This window comes from Hippopotamus amphibius, chromosome 1, assembly GCF_030028045.1.
Source record: "Hippopotamus amphibius kiboko isolate mHipAmp2 chromosome 1, mHipAmp2.hap2, whole genome shotgun sequence".
NCBI lineage: Eukaryota > Metazoa > Chordata > Mammalia > Artiodactyla > Hippopotamidae > Hippopotamus > Hippopotamus amphibius.
Window position 1 is genome coordinate 38,004,386 of NC_080186.1, and position 17,135 is coordinate 38,021,520.

At 44.3% G+C, this 17,135-nt stretch overlaps 2 protein-coding genes across 3 annotated transcripts in view; one reads left to right on the top strand and one right to left on the bottom strand.

The window, feature by feature from the left end:
- Positions 1–4,479, bottom strand: part of LRRC41 (leucine rich repeat containing 41) — an 18,351-nt gene extending 13,872 nt beyond the window's left edge. The window contains exons 1-2 of the mRNA XM_057709537.1: positions 4,238–4,479; positions 342–428 (exon numbers count right to left, since the gene is read on the bottom strand). Of these exons, the coding sequence (XP_057565520.1) occupies positions 342–428; positions 4,238–4,436 (286 nt within the window). The 5' untranslated portion in view covers positions 4,437–4,479. The remainder of the gene's footprint in view (positions 1–341; positions 429–4,237) is intronic.
- On the top strand, positions 4,469–13,891 carry LOC130836969 (cytochrome b-c1 complex subunit 6, mitochondrial). 2 transcript variants are annotated; one of them, XM_057709665.1, is made up of 4 exons: positions 4,469–4,933; positions 9,006–9,032; positions 9,796–9,957; positions 13,674–13,891. In XM_057709665.1, the coding sequence occupies exons 1-4, from the start codon at positions 4,880–4,882 to the stop codon at positions 13,704–13,706; spliced, it is 276 nt and encodes a 91-aa protein (XP_057565648.1). In that variant the 5' UTR covers positions 4,469–4,879; the 3' UTR covers positions 13,707–13,891. The 2 variants fall into 2 exon arrangements, with proteins under 2 accessions (XP_057565648.1, XP_057565656.1); XM_057709673.1 differs by lacking the exon at positions 13,674–13,891 and adding an exon at positions 9,529–9,676 and having other exon boundaries at positions 4,771–4,933; positions 9,796–9,927.
- The last annotated feature ends 3,244 nt before the right edge of the window (positions 13,892–17,135 follow it).

Here is a 17,135-nt window from a genome sequence, read left to right on the forward strand (position 1 = left end):
GCCTGGGTTCAATCCCTGGTTGGGGAACTAAGATCTCGCAAGCCCCAGGCATGGCCAAACCACAACCCCCCCCCCCCCGCCCCCCACCAAAAAGATCTGGATTCTAGCTGGCTTTGCTATTAATTGTGGTATGCCTGTGGTTTCATTTTTATTATAATAGGAATCACATACTGTTTCTGTGTTCCATAGGACACTGAGAAATCAGATAAGAAAATAAGTGTAAGGGTACTTTTTGAAAAGCATGAAGTTCTATGCAGGTATCAGGTGTAATATTTACCTGAAGAACATCATGGTGCTTTGCTCACAATCAGTGACTGAGAAAGAGACAGAAAAACACTCACCTTTCTTGAGGGCAGTTTCCTCAATCCTCTCCAAGTAATATATATTGAGCAGAGGTAAGATGCTTTGAAGTATTGGGCCTGGGAGGGCTACAAAAACCAAACACAAAATTTACTTTTTTCTCCTAGAGCTGCAAGCATTATTTATCCTACTGGAAAGGAGAAGGGCAGACTTCTCATTTGACAAGTGGAACCTACAGAAGCTAACCTAAGTTTAATTCAAACTCTAGTCCACTTATCTTCAGCTACTTAGTTGGCAGCTAGAATTTCAGGAGCATGCATGTCTTCAAGGGTGAGATAATCCCACAAAGCAAGCTGACAGGCTCATTTAGGAGCTGGCAGTTCACTTCTGCCCAAGCATAATGGACTATTCCGCATTTAAAAGGTCCTTTTGAGGGATTCCCTGGTGCTCCAGTGGTAAAGAATCCATCCTGCAATGCAGGGTAGGCAGGTTCGATCCCTGGTTGGGGAACTAAGCCCCCACATGCTGGGGAGTAACTTAGCCAGTGCGCCTCAACTAGAGAGCCCAGGTACCACAAACTACACAGCTGGCGCACCACAACTAGAGAGAAGCCCACACACCGCAGCAAAGAGCAAATGCACCACAAGGAAGACCCAATGCACCCAAAAAGAAAAAAAAAAAGGTCCTTTTCAATATGTGTGATTAAAAATAATCTTAATCTGGACCCTACTAACTTCTCCAGATCCCTGCTTTGCCTCCTACACTTCAGCCATACTAAACTACTTTTCATTTACCTAACTCCCTGCTTTCTGCCTCTGTGCCTTTGTCATGCTGTTCTCATCACCAGGAATGTTCTTGCCATTATCAGCATGTTAACTACTCCTCTTTCACTATCACATGCCCTTTATTAAGCCTTTCCTGAATTCCCTTCCCACTCTTCCAGATTGGCTACTTACACCCTTTGGGCTCCCACTATACCCTGAACTAGCACTTTCCTATGAAGAATAGAAATAATTAGGCTCCATACTCTTAATTCAATGTATCTTAAAAACAAAACTTGCTCTTGCTAACTTCCCTAGATCTGAGAGGCATTACAGTATTGTGGCTAAATGGTTTAGTCTCTAGAGTTGGACAAAACTGGGTGAAATTCTGATTGTACCACTTAATTATGAATTCATGAACAAATTAATATCTTTGGGCCTCAGTTCCCTCAATTTTAAAATGGAGATAATAATAACTACCTCTTAAGAGTATTGTGAAAATTAAAGGAGACCATGCTTGTAATCTTTTGAAAACTATGCCTGGCCATAATCTCACTAAATTTTAGCTATTATTCTTCTTATCCTGTCAAAAGCATCTCTGTCCTGCCAAGAACAAGTCTTAAGATCTTGATACCTAAGAAAATTCTTTCAAAGCTTACATTCCAGGATCTCCTTTTAGCTTTACTCATGCAATAACTGAGTCTAGATATCCAAGAGCCTAGTACAATTCTTTCTACATAGTAGGTACTCAATGTACCTGCTGAAGAAAAGCATTAATTCCCTATGCTATTATACTACTGTAGTCTCTCTACTATATTCAAGATAAAGTCCAAGTTCTGTATCCTGGCATTCAAGGTATATAACATACCTATTCTATTCCTCATTATATCTTTTTCTGCTGCCTCTACTCATTTTCCCCTCCTCTCTCCCTGCACAAAGAAATGCTAGCGCACTACTTCCAGGAAGGCTTTGCTGGCTGTTAGCCTACACTGAGACCTCCCTCCAAAATAGCATTGCTTAGCAGGCCCCTTACTTGTCTCTTCTAAGAAGCCTAACTTGATTCTGTGTGACTGTCCACCTGGGCTAGGCCCATAGGAGCTCTTCCTCCTCTGTCCCTCCATAATGCTCCCCTCTGTTTAGCTATCCCCTCACAACCACAGGGGTTCTCATGCTCTATTATTCACAAACTCCTCTCAACCTTTCTCCATTCTTCTTAAGCCAGACTCCTCCTTACTTCTGTCCAGCCCACAACTTTAATGCTTCCCCTTCCCAACTTCAGGCCTCCACCCCCAGTCCTCTTCCCTCCTAGCCAGGTTTAGCGTTCTAGAAGGTCCAGGCTGACACAGCCAGATCCACTGTACCTTCTTCCACATTCCCCAGGACTTTTCTGAGCGTCCTGCCCAGATCCACGAAAACTTTTCTCCCATTCCCCTTGACTCAGCCTGACCCTACTCTTTTTAGCTGTTGGTGCAGGGCCGCCACAATCCCCTCCCCCTCACCAGGCCTGAGGACTTCTAACAGACTAGACCCTTCAGGATCGCTGCCTCACCCCCACCTCACCAAGGGCCTTTCTACATCCCTAGACCTCCTTAACCACTCCACAGCTTTGAGGCTTATTCCTAGAGGCCCAACCCCCCAAACTCCAGGGCCTTTTCTCCACGCTGGCCTCCTCACAGTACAACCTGAACTCTCCACCCCAGGACCGCAAGCCCTCACTCCTGACCTTATCGGGGCCTTCCTCCTGGCAAAGACACCACAACCATTCCCGAGGCCTACTCTAGACCCCCCACCCCCAAGGCCCAGGGCCTCCTCTCCTGCCACCCCCTCCCCCTTCCCCGGGACCTCGGCCTGGCCTGCGATCTCCTCACCCAACTTCAGCCCTGGCCTCCGGGCCCCACCCCCTCACAACAGCAGTCTGTCAGGCCCAAGGCCTCCCTCGGCCGTGCGGGCGGGCCTACCCCCAGAGCTCTCACTTTCTTCTCTTTCACTCTCACTATCGGTGCCCAGGTCGCCCACCTGCGCCTTCTTCCTCAGCTGCCAGGCTGCGACCAGCGGTACCCACACCACGGCCGGGCCTCCTCGTGCCCATCCGCCTGCAGGCCTCCCTCCTCCGTTACTCGGCCCACCCCTCCACGGTACTCCCAGGCCCCTCAGCCGGGCTAGTCGGCGCATCCTCCCAGGCCCTCATTCCAGCGCCCTAGGCCGCCCGCCTCTGCTGCTCAGCCTGGGCGTCCTCAACCCAGGCCGCTCTCAGGCCCAGGGCCTCCTTTCACTCCATTCGGACCCAGGCCTCCTAGCGGCGCCGCGCCCCCACCCAGTTCGGGATCCCCGGGCCGTCGCCCCGCCTGGGGCCTCCGTGGCCCTTCCCGCCTGTCCGTCATTCGCGCCTCCGTTGACTGCTGACCCGACCCGGGCCTCCCTTCACCCGCTCTCTGGCCCTTCCTCGCCGCTCCGGCCAATCCGAGCGGCCTCCGGCGCTCCGTGCCCTGCCCGTCAGTCCGTCGCTCAGTCTGGCACCCGAGGCCCTGGCCGTCAGTTCGCTCCCTCCAGCCCCGGGCCGTCAGACAGGCCTCGGCGCCCCGAGCCTTTCGGCCTCTCCCGCAGCTCCATCCCCTCGCTCTCCAGTCCACTGGCTTCCCTTGCCCAGCGGCTTGGCCTCCGGAGTCTCGGCCCCCGCCGTCTGTCAGCCAGACGCCGGAGGCCCCGCGCCGTCGGCCTGGTTAGGTGGCCCCGGGCCTGGCCTCCTGGCCTTAGGCCGGGCCTCCCAACTTCGGCCCCCGCCCCCAAGCAGCAGGGCCATCCCTGCCCGTCCGTTCGACATCCGAGACCCCGCAGCCCGGCCCAGCCCGAGTGTCACTTCGGTGCCCACGGCCCGGCTACTCAGTCCTGCCTCTGTCGCCAAGGCGCTGCCCGCTTCGCCCCAGACCGGGCCTCCTGGCCTCGCCCCCCGCGCCCCCCGGCCGGGCCGCGGTGCGGGTCCAACCTGCCGGTTTAGTCTCCGTCTTTACAGGGCCCAGTCCTGTCAGTCACTGAATTCAACCTCCGACCCGACAGTCTGGCTTTCAGTGCCCCGGGCCGGGCCTTGCCCCAGGCCTCCCGGCCTCGCCCCCCGCGCCCCCCGGCCGCCGGGCCGCCTCCGCTCGTTGCCAGAGGTAGTCCCTCACCCCGCAACTTACCCCACACCCCGCTTTCTAGAACCCCCATATGGGCGCTCACCGCCCGCCCGCACAGCTCGAACAGGGCGGGGGGAGCGCTGGGGCCCGAGGCCGAGCTCTTCGCTGGCGCCGCCTCCCGGGACGTGGCCTCCATGGTCGTTGCCGCCGCTACCTCACAGAACCAGCAACTCCGGGCGCGCCAGGCCTCGGGCGCCGCCATCTTGGGGAGGTGCGCGAGCCCGAGAGTAGCATTCGCGGGCCGCCATCTTGAAAAGGTCAGCAGTTAGGACGGTTCTATCAGTGATGTGGGGAAGACTAGGAATTGCGCTAAAGGAACATCGAATATTTCTGCATACTTCCCAAGTCTCTTAGAAGCCAATATTTCAAATAAACTCCTAGGACAATATATTTGGGTCTGGCGTGGTTAAGGGGATATTCCTTAGCAAATCCTCCTCTGGTGCAAATATCAGCTACCCCTATTCCCTGCCTGTGGGCGGTAGTACATGCCAATCGGAGCGTGTGTTCGCGACTACGACTAGTCTGCCGCACTTCCGGCCAGGTCGCCGGATATCCGCCGAGTGACCCTTACAAGTCCTTCTTGATCCTGAAGTGGAATAGGTGCCGCTGTTGCTGCTCGTGTTGAGTCAAGACCCGCAGCCGGACATGGGACTGGAGGACGAGCAAAGGATGCTGACCGGGTCCGGAGATCCCAAGGAGGTAAGACCAGGCGAGCGACTCGACCCTCTTCATAGCCCTGAGGCTCAGGACCTAGCCCGCCAAAACACGCCGGGGCCCTCTGGGCCCCGGTTTCCCCGCTAGAGTTTGCAGGGTTGGGAGAGCTGGTTCCCCCTACGCCTCCCCGGAGTTTGTCGAGTGACCTTGGGCAAGTAGATGACTAGGCTTTCTCTGGGCCTTGGCTTCCCCGTTCTCTGGGTGTGGTGAAGGTTTAACGAGAGAGAAAATGGTGTGTGGATTAAATTTTTGTAAAAATGGTGCCTATATTTTTAGTCCGTCAGGTGTTCAGAGCTTTTAGTTTGCCGGGTTTGGGGAGCAAGCGGACCAACTCAGCCCTCGCCTCAGCTCGGGTCAGGAATCCTGCCATATTTTCTGTGGAGGTTCCGGGCATCTGGCCTTACGCTAGTTTCTGTGAAAACGTGTTTTCATTTTTTGGGGAGTGGAGGGAGGGGGGAGGTGTCTTTGGGGACAGTTTGGGGATGTGCGGTGTAATTCTGTGATGAAAGAGGGAGCTCTTTCCCAGGCTGAGAATGCCAGTGTAATAATCATGTATTGATTGCTTACGATTCCATGTGCCTTATGTATATTAATTCATTTAAGACTTGCGAGGTAAGTATTAGGTACTCTTAGTGCTGCCGTTTTACAGATGAGACAAGCATAGAGAGGTTGAATATCTTGTCCGAGGACACACAGCTAGTAAATCATGGAGCCATAAATTGAACCCAAGCAGCATGGTTCTAGAGCCAAGAATAATCACAGTGTTAACACAGTTTTACAGAAGCCAGCTAGTTTTTTGTTTCCCATCGCATTTCCTGTCTATTCTTTGTTCTCCGGCCCCTTCCCGGCAGCTGTGTGTTCAGAATAGTTGGAAACTAGTTTATCCCATAATTTTTTCTAGTCTTATTTTCAGAAAGAGGACCAGAAAGAAATGGAGCCAGCCTCAGGAAGTTCAGCTGGAAGTATACCAGAAAATTCAGTAGGGGTCACCACAGCAGTAGATGAGGGAAAAGAAAGTAAATAAGTAGTCAGTCTTAAAATTAAGAAAACTGAGGTTTGTTATGAAGAATCTATACCTCTTGGAGATTGAATCTTTTTATTTAGTGACCTTGGTTTTTCTCATTGTTACGAAGTTTTACATGCAGTAGTCCATATTTAGACTTGTGCTGGATTTGCTTTCCCAAAACATGCCATGATACTTTTGACAAAAAATTATCAAAGATGTAAAAAATGATCAGTATAGTCGCATTGCTCATAGGCAAAGGATATAAAGGTCTTGCTTCTAGAATACTAATTTTTGGTTTCTAACTCAGGCAGATCGTGATTTCAGTTTTTTGGAAAAACTTTCTCTAGGATGAAATTTTTTAAAGGGCAAGGTTAAGAAAGCTTGTTTAATGGAAAACTAGAATTTTACATCCTAAGTAACATCTTCACGTTTAGAAGACACCTTTGCTAATTGTGAGAATAAATACCTTTCCCTGAAGGTCATGGGAGAGAATGGAGCAGATTGTATTGGAATTTTGAAAACACAGGGATTGTTGAGCTAGTTCTTTTTCTGTATGTATACCTTTTCTTTCCCCTCCCCCAAATGTGGACATATGCATGCACAGGCAGGCAAATGCCTTAGTTTTGATGGATTGAGTTACTGATCAGACTCTGCTATGCCACAGATTTAGGCCTATGCTGTTGCTCCCAAGGGGAATTTTTTTTACACTGCTCCCCTTGGAAGAAAGGAAACTGAGGTTGTACACCTGAATCAGAAGTAACAGGTAGGGCCTGATGTTTTAAAGCTTGTGAATGGAATTGTGTAAACCTTTGGTGCACTTATGTTGGTCGTCTACTTAGTGTCCTGGGAGTTCAGAAATCCAAAAAGCAATGACTGAAACTATCTTTAGTTAAGTTCTGGCTAGTGAGGTTTGGCCGTTTTCATGTTCCCAATTTATGTTAAGAGCATCGAAAAAAATAATGTTAGCTTTCTTTCTAACTTGGTTTGGGATGTAAGGATTAAAATTAGCTATTTCTGGTAATACTAGGACTTGCCAGAATTTATTTTGATTTGATTTTTTTATTTTTTATTTTTTTTAAATTTATTTTTGGCTGCATTGGCTCTTTGTTGCTGCTTGCGGGCTTTCTCTACTTGGGGCTACTCTTCATTTTGGTGCGTGGGCTTCATGGAGGCTCTAGGGCAGGCAGGCTCAGTAGTTGTGGCCCACGGGCTTAGTTGCTCTGTGGCATGTGGGATCTTCCCGGACCAGGGATGGAACCCATGTCCCATGCATTGGCAGGCGGATTCTTAACCACTGCGCCACTAAGGAAGTCCCTTGATTTTATTTTTTAAAGAAATCATTTAAGAAGATTATTTATTTTTGGCTGCGTCGGGTCTTAGTTTTGGTGCGCAGGCTCTTCTTTGTAGCTGGTGGGCTCCAGGGCACACAGGCTCAGTAGTTGCTGCGCTCTTAGTTGCCCCATGGCATGTGGGGTCTTAGTTCCCTGACCAGGGATCAAACCCTAGTCCCCTGCGTTTGAAGATGGATTCTTAACCACTGGACCACCAGGGAAGTCCCCCTACCAGAATTTAGAATAAAATACTTAAGTTATGCAGATTTCATATGAACGTCTGACAGCTTGAATCTTTTTGTTTTCTCAGAAAGAATTAAAACATTTAATGAGCATAAATATATTACATATACACTATGGATATAAATAGGTGTTACATATAGCATAGTATTTGCAAAATCTGTACATTAAAATTGATATGGCAGTTTTAGTATGACAGCTTGAATCTATATCAGAAAATGTTTAGTTAGTTAGTGTTTGTTATTCCTAAACTGGGGGCCTCTTAAGGGACTGTTGTGATTAATCAAATCATTACAGATGTGAAAGTGCTTATAAACTTCAGAATGTTGTGTGCAGTTGTTTGTTGCTAATGAACAATGAGATTGTGTGTCCTTGTTGAAATATACCCAGGACTTGTTTTTTTTGTTTTTTTTTTTTTTAATTAATTAATTTTATTTATTTATTGGCTGCTTTGGGTCTTTGCTGCACACGGACTTTCTCTAGTTGCTGCGAGCGGGGGCTACTCTTCATTGTGGTGCACAAGCTCCTCATTGCAGGGGCTTCTCTTGTTGCGGAGCACGGGCTCTAGGCACGTGGGCTTCAATAGTTGCAGCACATGGGCTCTATAATTGTGTCTCACGGGCTCTAGAGCACAGGTTCAATAGTTGTGGCGCACGGGCTTAGTTGCTCCATGGCATGTGGAATCTTCCCAGAGCAGGGCTCGAACCCGTGTTCCCTGCATTGGCAGGTGGATTCTCTACCACTGCGCCGCCTAGGAAGTCCCCCAGGACTTGTTTTTATGAGGTAGCATAAAGTTACAAGCATGGAGACAACTTTTTTTTTTATTTAAACTACTTTACAATTTATTTAAAAATAATTTAAATTGTATAATTTGTAAAAAGTTGTTTATATAAGTGGCTCTATCTAGAATGATATTTATCACCCTTCTTCAAAGCATAACCAAGATGAGACAACTGTTTTTGAAAGAAGAGTTTATTACTCTTAGTGCTCAAGAGAATGGGGTAGGCCATACCACCCAGGGCCACATGGGCAAGTGCCTGGACCAGTCAGGAGCAGAAGGAAGAAGGAATGGGTGAGGCAGGATAGACTTGCTCTAGCAAGTTTAAGATTGGATGATTTCTTGGTGGGCTCTGGGCTTTGAGCTGGTCCCTGTTTTGTACTTAGCCCTGTTGTGATTAGTGCCCGGGCAATAACTGGTTTAGTGTAGCAGAGTTAGATAAGGGTAGTTGGTAAGAAGGTGGATTGGTTGATTTGTGAATGAAATGCACGCCCCCAGGCAAGTTCTTTGCCAACTCTAGAAATTAGCCAGCCCTGGGAGGGGCTGTCTCCGTGATTAGCAAGGCTCCTAAAATATCAAAATATAAAATATAGAAAGTTTTAAAAGATTAATGTCTATCCCCAGTGATTACAACATCAATATGATTGGGAATATATGTGTCATAAAATTGCTGCTGACATTAATTTTGTTTTCATTTTGTAGGAAGAAGAGGAGGAGGAGGAATTAGTGGTAAGAGCTGTCTCAGGTTTGGAACCATCTCAGTAAAAGAAAGTTTGAGTTTCATGAAACTCTTAAGGGCATTTTAAGGAATCTTGACACCTTGGGGAGAATGGGAGTGGAAAAATCCTTTAATACCTCCTGTGTAGTTCCTGTACCCTGTTTGTCGGCAGTGGGGGCGGGTGCTGGGAAGCTGACTCTTTTCTGGGTCTGGGTCTTCTCCAGTCATGATATCAGGGAGCAGAGTAGCATCTTGAAGGCCTGGTACTCAATCATATGCTATATGGGTTTAATAAAGAATTCTAGAAGGAACCTTTCTTAGATGGTCCTTCTGAATGTTAACATTGCCTTTCTAGCTGAGCAGCTGGGGTGCATACGCCTGGTTGTCAGATGAGGGGAATTGAAATTCACAGACATTACATATCCCAAAATGCTGTGTTAAGAAGTAAGGCCTCCTATAGATCTACGTCAAGTTTGGCCAGGTTTCCTTTACCACCTTGTTTTTCAGATAGGACTGAGGCTTTCAGTGCATACTGGCAATCCTGGAAGGCAGGAATGTGAAACTTTCCCCTACTACTTAGCATCAGAATTGAATGGGAGACCCCATTCTGCCATTTCTGGCGGCAGTGTGACTCTGCCAGCTGGCCTTCTGCACGGTAATTCAGAGGCAGCACCTTGGTTTGGTGGTTGTATTAATCAAAGCTTATGGTTTGTGGGTTTCCTAAAACCCTCATTTTGGTTTCGTGTTGTGTGTGTGTGTGTATTTCTCCTTAAGGATCCCCTAGCAACAGTGAGAGAGCAATGTGAGCAGCTGGACAAATGTGTGAAGGCTCGGGAGCGGCTGGAGCTCTGTGATGAGCGTGTATCCTCCAGGTCACAGACAGAGGAGGACTGCACAGAGGAGCTCTTTGACTTCTTGCATGCAAGGGACCACTGTGTAAGTCAGCCTAAAGTCAGGAAGGAGAAAACTTACAGTGGCCAGGGAAGACTTGGTGCTGACCATTTTTCCATCCTAGGGGCAGGACAGTGCAGGGCACTTTACATACATAATCTTACCTAATTCTTCCACTTTCACTTGAGATAAGATATTCCCATTTTACAGATAAGAAACTGAGGCTCAGAGAAGAGAAGTGATGGTCCAGTTTATACTGCTAAACAGTGGGGAAACTGGATTTTGAATTTTAAGTACAAAAGGCTGCTCTTTAAAATAATTTATATCCTCCAGTGTGTCTTGTACATAGTAGTTGGTGCAGAAGTTGGGGGTTTTGTTTTGTTTTGTTTTTAAGTAAACTTGTGTTTGACTCCCTTACATATAACAGTAAGGTATTTTAATAAATTATAGGGTAGACAAAGTTTGATATGATTGTTTATGTTAAAACTGATTGGGTGGCTAACAAGCATATGAAAAGATGCTTAATACCATTAGCTCAGGGAAATGCAAATCAAAACCACAATGAGAGGGACTTCCTAGGTGGCACAGTGGTTAAGAATCTGCCTGCCAATGCAGGGGACACAGGTTCGAGCTCTGGTCCGGGAAGATACCACATGCTGAGGGGCAACTAAGCCTGTGCGCCACAACTATTGAGCCTGTGATTTAGAGCCCGTGAGCCACAACTACTGAAGCCCACGAACCTAGAGCCCATGCTCCGCAAAAGAAAAGCCACCACAATGAGGAGCCTAGGCACCACAATGAAGAGGAGCCCCCGCTCACCACAACTAGAGAAAGCCTGTGTGCAGCAATGAAGACCCAATGTAGCCAATAAACTAATTAATTAATTAATTAAAAAAAAAACACCACGATGAGATATCACTGCACACCACGAGGGTGGCTATAATCAAAGACATAGGGAGAAATGGGTGAAGGGGGTCAATAAATCAATAAATAACTCCCCACTAGTTTATAGTTTAATAGTTTAAATATTAAAATAGTTAATGATCTTCGCTCAGCCAACTTTCATAATTTATGCTTCAGCAATCCCAATTTAGGTTTTTGGGGGTTTTATTTATTTATTTATTTTTATTTATTATTATTTTGGCTGCATTGGGTCTTCGTTGCAGTGCCTGGGCTTCACATCGCAGTGGCTTCTCTTGTGAAGCACGGCCTCTGGGCTCACGAGCTTCAGTAGTTGTGGCGTGCAGGCTCAGTAGTTGTGGTACACAGGCTTAGTTGCTCCATGGCATGTGGGATCTTCCCGGACAAGGGATCAAACCCATGTCCCCTGCATTGGCAGGTGGATTCTTAACCACTGCGTCACCAGGGAATTCCCTTAACAGAATTTTCTGAAAAACTTTATGTGTGAAAATTTGACATGCTAGATGAAATGAACAGGAAAGTGCCCCCATTTTTTTTTTTTTTTTTTTAATTGGGTGTGTTGGGCCTTCGTTGCTGCACATGGGCTTTCTCTAGCTGCGGTGAGCTGGGGCTTCATTTCATTATGGTGCGAGGGCTCTTCATTATGTTGGTTTCTGTTGTAGAGCACGGGCTCTAGGTGTGTGGGCTTCAGTAGTTGCGGCACATGGGCTCAGTAGTTGTGGCGCATGGGATTTGTTGCTCCATGGCATGTGGTATCTTCCTGGACCAGGGCTCAAACCCATGTCCCCTGCATTGGCAGGTGGATTCTTAACCACTATGCCACCTAGGAAGTCCCCAATTTTGTTTTAATTTTGTAATATACAGTGCAAACACACAAATGTACATGCACACATATTCATCCACAGGCTCCTATTAAGTACATTTTGACTATTAAGGGAAAATTTTTTTTTTCCTGGCTGTGCCACGTGGCTTACAGGATCTTAGTTCCCCGACCAGGGATCGAACCCATGACCCCTGCAGTGGAAGCGTAGAATCCTAACCACTGGGCTACCAGGGAATTACCTGGGAAATTTTTTTTATGAAGACAAAAATCCAACTGATATTATACTGTCTAGAGATAAACACATTTTCTTGTATATACATTCAGATTTTTAAACAAAAATGAAATCATAATAAACACATATACATACAAAATATTATGAAGTGGCATTATGTTCCTTTCCATTGGTGTATATTCATATTTTACCCATCGTCTGGTTTATATACAATTATTCATACAAGTTTTTTTTTTCAGTGTGATTTTAGTGGAAAGAGGGAAAATTTATATATAAAATATGCATATACAGTTCTCCATATCGTGACAAAAAAAAAGATGGTGATATGGAGAAACTGGAAATCTCATATAGGGACTGCTTATAGGAATGTAAATTGGTACAGCCCTATTGAAAAGTCTGTCAGTTCTTCAAAGGTTAACATATGACCCAGCAGTTCTACTCCTAGGTATATACCCAAGAGAAATGAAAACATCTCTACACAGACTTACACACAAATATTCATAGAAGCATTATTCATAATAGCCATAATTGGAAACAACACAATGTCCATCGACTGATAAATGGATAAATAAAATGTGTTTTATCCATAAAAAGGAATATTATTTGGCAACAAAAAGAAATAAGTAATTTACTCAATTAAACATAGTACCATATGATCCAGCAATTCCACTTCTGGGTATACACCCAAAAGAATTGAGACTTGACTAGATATTTATGCAACCCAAGTGTCCATTAGTGGGATGGATAAACAAAATGTGGTTATACACATACAGTGGAATATTATTGAGCCTTAAAATGGAAGGAAACTAACACATGCTATAACATGGGTAAACCTTGAAAACATGCTAAGTGAAATAAGCCAAACACAAAAGAACAAATATTCCATTTATATGAGGTACCTAGAGTAGTCAAATTCATTGAGACAGAAAATTGAATAATAGTTGCCAGGGGTTGGAGGGAAGGGGAAATGGGGAATTATGTAATAGGTATGGAGTTTTAGTTTGGGAAAAATGAAAAAGTTCTGGAGATTGATGGTTGCAGGACAATGTGAATTACTTAATGCCACAGAAATGATAGTTTAAAATAGCTAAAATGGTAAATGTCATGTTACTTAAGTACTTTTATGAGCCAACACTGGGTTAAGATCTGGGAATGAGACAGGCATGGTCCCGTTCTTCACTTGAGTTATAAGCCAGCATAGGAGACAGAAGTAGAACGGTTAGTAAACTGGTAAATCTCTTGGGTGTAACCTCAGGATGGCCTTTATGACCCTTCTATTTAAAGTTGCTATTCCCTATCCCCTGCCCCTATTTTTTTTTCTTCATAGCATTTATCACTATCAGAATATATGTATATTTCTCTCATTGTTCTCTAAATTCCATAGGAGACAGATATTGCCTTGTTTACTGTCGTGACCCACTCACCACCTAGGACAGTATCTGGCATATAGTAGATATTCTATAAATATTTGTTGAATTAATAAGCACTGTGATACAGGAGGTGTAAGTTTCTTTGGAGAAGGGACAGGAGCTTGTTAGAGACAGCTTACAGGAAACAACATGTAAGTTTAAGTTTTGAAGGAAAATTAAAAGATGAAAAAGTGAGAAAGAGAGTTCCAGTTAGAAGGAAGTTAATATTCAGGTAATTGAAGGGAGTTCACTAGAGCTTAAGAAGAGAAGGCAGGCAGTGAGAGAAGAGGCAGTGCTGTTCCAGGTTATGAAGGACCTTGTAACTCATGATATTAAAGATACTGGTTGATGACATCCTTTTCTTTTTCCCATCTAGGTGGCCCACAAACTCTTTAACAGCTTGAAGTAAGTGCGCAGATTCATTCACCCCAGCCTTCATCACCTGGGCGTCAGGATATTTCCTTATGGTTTTGAACATGCCATTTGTTTCTTATTTGTGTAACTAAGTTCATGAGAACCTCAAGGATTTTGGCCTAGGCTGGTAGCTTCTGTATAACTATCAGTGATTCCATCTTAATAAAGTCCAGTGATCAGTTTTGCCTTCTGTCCTTTTTTTTTTTAATTTAAAATTTTCAAGCATGAGAGTAGACAGAATAATAATCAACCCCCATGTACCCATTACCTAGCAAGTGTATTATCTTTTAATGATGAGTTTAAAAATTTTACCTTGATGCCATTACCACACTTTAAATTAATAGTAATTGCTTAATATTATTAAATACTCAGTTCATATGAAAGTTTCTTATATCTCAAAAGTGTCTTTTGACAGTTTTTGGTCTTAATGTCCAACAAGATTGCTTTCATTTTATTTTGTTTTATTTTTATTATTTGGAATCTATAGATGGTTTAGTTTATTTTGGGGCTGCACCATGTGGCATGCAGGATCTTAGTTCCCCAGCCAGGATCGAACCTCTTCTCCCTGCATTGGGATCTTGGAATCTTAACCACCAGACCACCAGGGAAATCCCCAAGGTTGCTTTTCTTTAAAAATATTTTTTTTAAGGGGGAGAGGAGATGGGTACTGGAATCTAAGCAGGATGAGAAAAGAGCACCTGGCTAGGGGTGCTGGCAACGGGACATTTGTTACATACATACAATACATGGGGAAATGATCCAATTAGTAAATACATTAAAGATAATGAGAGTTAGCAGAGAATGGAGTTACAAATATAGAAAAGGATAAAACCAGAATGAAGCCTGCAGTGTTGTTATTTTTATGAACTAAATACAGATTTCAGTGTAAGTAAGTATAGATGCTGGTGTGTCTATGTAAGGAACATACACATTCCCTGCCTTGGCCCATAAAGAGGTCTTCATTCTCCAGTAAAAGGAACAAGGGCTTTTTGGCAAAATGGGTGATTCCAGGGCTGGGATGGGGGAAGTATAAGATGAGCCTGAACATTTGTTCCAGAAAGAAGGAAGTGCTCAAAGAATGATAGGGACATATCAAGAGTACACGAAAGCCACTAGCCAAATCTGGGACAATTTGAGCATCAAAATAAATCATGAAAGTACTGGATTATAATTCATTGAATAAAATAGAAATCCACAAACCATACTAATTATTTATAAATAAATGAATCAATTGAAAGTTTGGTGAGAAGGGGATACATATTAATTGCAAACAGAGAAAGTACACCAGAGAAGTCTGGCAGACAGTAGCTTCGATGAAAGCTGACATCACCAATAACGGGACAAATAAATGGACATCCTATATGCAGCAATGAGAACAACACAGCATCATTGGAATTCCTGCAAGAAATAGATAAGATGAATCCAACCAAATCAAGTTGAGGGACCTTCTATAAAATTGTAGTTTGTACAAAATAATCCTTACTTGTGCTAAGGGTGTGACAGTCAAGGAAAGACTGCAGAACTGTTTCGGGAGAGTAAAGAGATGACATCCAACGTGATTCTAAACTGGATCCTTTTGTTGTTAAGGACATTATTGAGACAATTGATAAAACTTAAATGGAGTCTGAATATTAGATGTCAGTGATAAATCAGTGTTAAAGTTTGAAATTATTAAAAACAAAAAAACTGCAATTAGTCCCAAATGTGTAGAATAGAGGCCAACTTCAGACTTAAAGCAACAGCTAGTGCTGTGAGCCACCCATAAGCCTATGTCTGCTATTAGAACTTGGCATATTTGCCCATAAAAGCAGTAAATAGTGATGAGGCTCTGCAGTATCACTAATAAGGTATGTTGCCCAAGGGATAGGAAAAATGTTACCTGTTCCAATTGGGGAGACAGGGTAGGTCAGCACTGTCCAACAGAACACTGTGTGATGATGGCAAAGTTCTGTATTGTCCAATATGCTAATGTGGCTAATGTGACTGAGGTACTGAGTTTTTAAATTTAATTATAATTAAATTTGAATTAATTTATATTCAATAGTCATGTGTGGCTAGCGGTTACCATATTAGACAGCAGAGGACTAGGAGTTGCAAACTCAGCCACCTGAGTAATAACTGGGGATCAGGCCCTGCAGGCATTGGAAATTTGCCTTTTCACTGCAGTCAACTGTTGCTATGTGGAAATGCACAGCCACTGTTGCCAGATCACTTGTTTTATGTGAAATCTCCCAATTTTTAATTAATTTTTTTTTTTTTTTTTTTTTTTTTTTTTTTTGGGCACATGGGCTTAGTTGCTCCGCGGCATGTGGGATCTTCCTGGAGCTGGGATCGAACCCATGACCTCTGCATTGGCAGGCGGATTCTTAACCACTGCGCCACCTAGGAAGCCCCAAATCTCCCAATTTTTAAATGTGGACGACTAACTTTCTGAAAACATTAGGCCAAGTAAAACACACCTATGGGCTGGCTTTGGCTCACCAGTTTGTGACTTCTAGTTGCACATGAGAAAGGCCTGTATGTAAACAGTCATACACAGAAAGGGAGCCATGCCAGAAATGAGTGCTTTGTGCTTCAGAAGTAATGAGCAGGCTAATACTCAAAATAGCCTGCAGGACTGAGGCTTCATAGACAAACATGGCAATGGATCTTCTGAGAATCTGAAGGATTATGTTTGTAAAAATGGGGCAAAGGGTCACTTTAACCTAGAAGCTCTTTCAAGCTATTGTCCTAGCTACAGGGATAGCCAGCATCTTCCAGCCATTTCTGACTTAGAACCCATTTCACGGTGATGGATAATCCTCACAAATACCTATATACATGGTGATATTATGTTTGTTGTATGTAATCTGATCATTTTCAAACATCTATTAAATTTTCAAACATAGCAAAGCTGAAATTTTACAACAAACAGCCCTAAACTCATTACTCAGATTTTAGTGAATGTTTACCAAAGTGTTACTATACTTGTTTTATCATAAAGAGGAGGGAATAACCAGAGAGAAAGCTCTGAATCCTGTTTAGAGGATGCTTAAAAGTCTGTTGCTGTATACCAAGCTGCAAATGAATAGAATACAACTCTATGTAGCCAGGCAAAGAACTACTGGGCAGCTGTAAACTGAGTAATTCCCAAATCTGTAAGCAGAGGGTTAGGAGGTGTTTGAGTTTTGACCAGCTAGAATTCCTGTTGAACTTGAACTCCAGAAGGGGATACCTCAGCAGTAGGGCTGAAACTAATCATAAAGAGAGGCTACTCAAGATATGCTGTAACAGATCTTTAAAAAGGGAACATTGAAAGGATCAAGCTGATTCACAAACAAAAACCCTGACCGCCTGCCAGAAAAAAACTCCAAGACATTTTAAACAAAACCCAGCACCCACAATCCAGCAAATTCAACAATGTAAACTTCACAATACGAAGTAC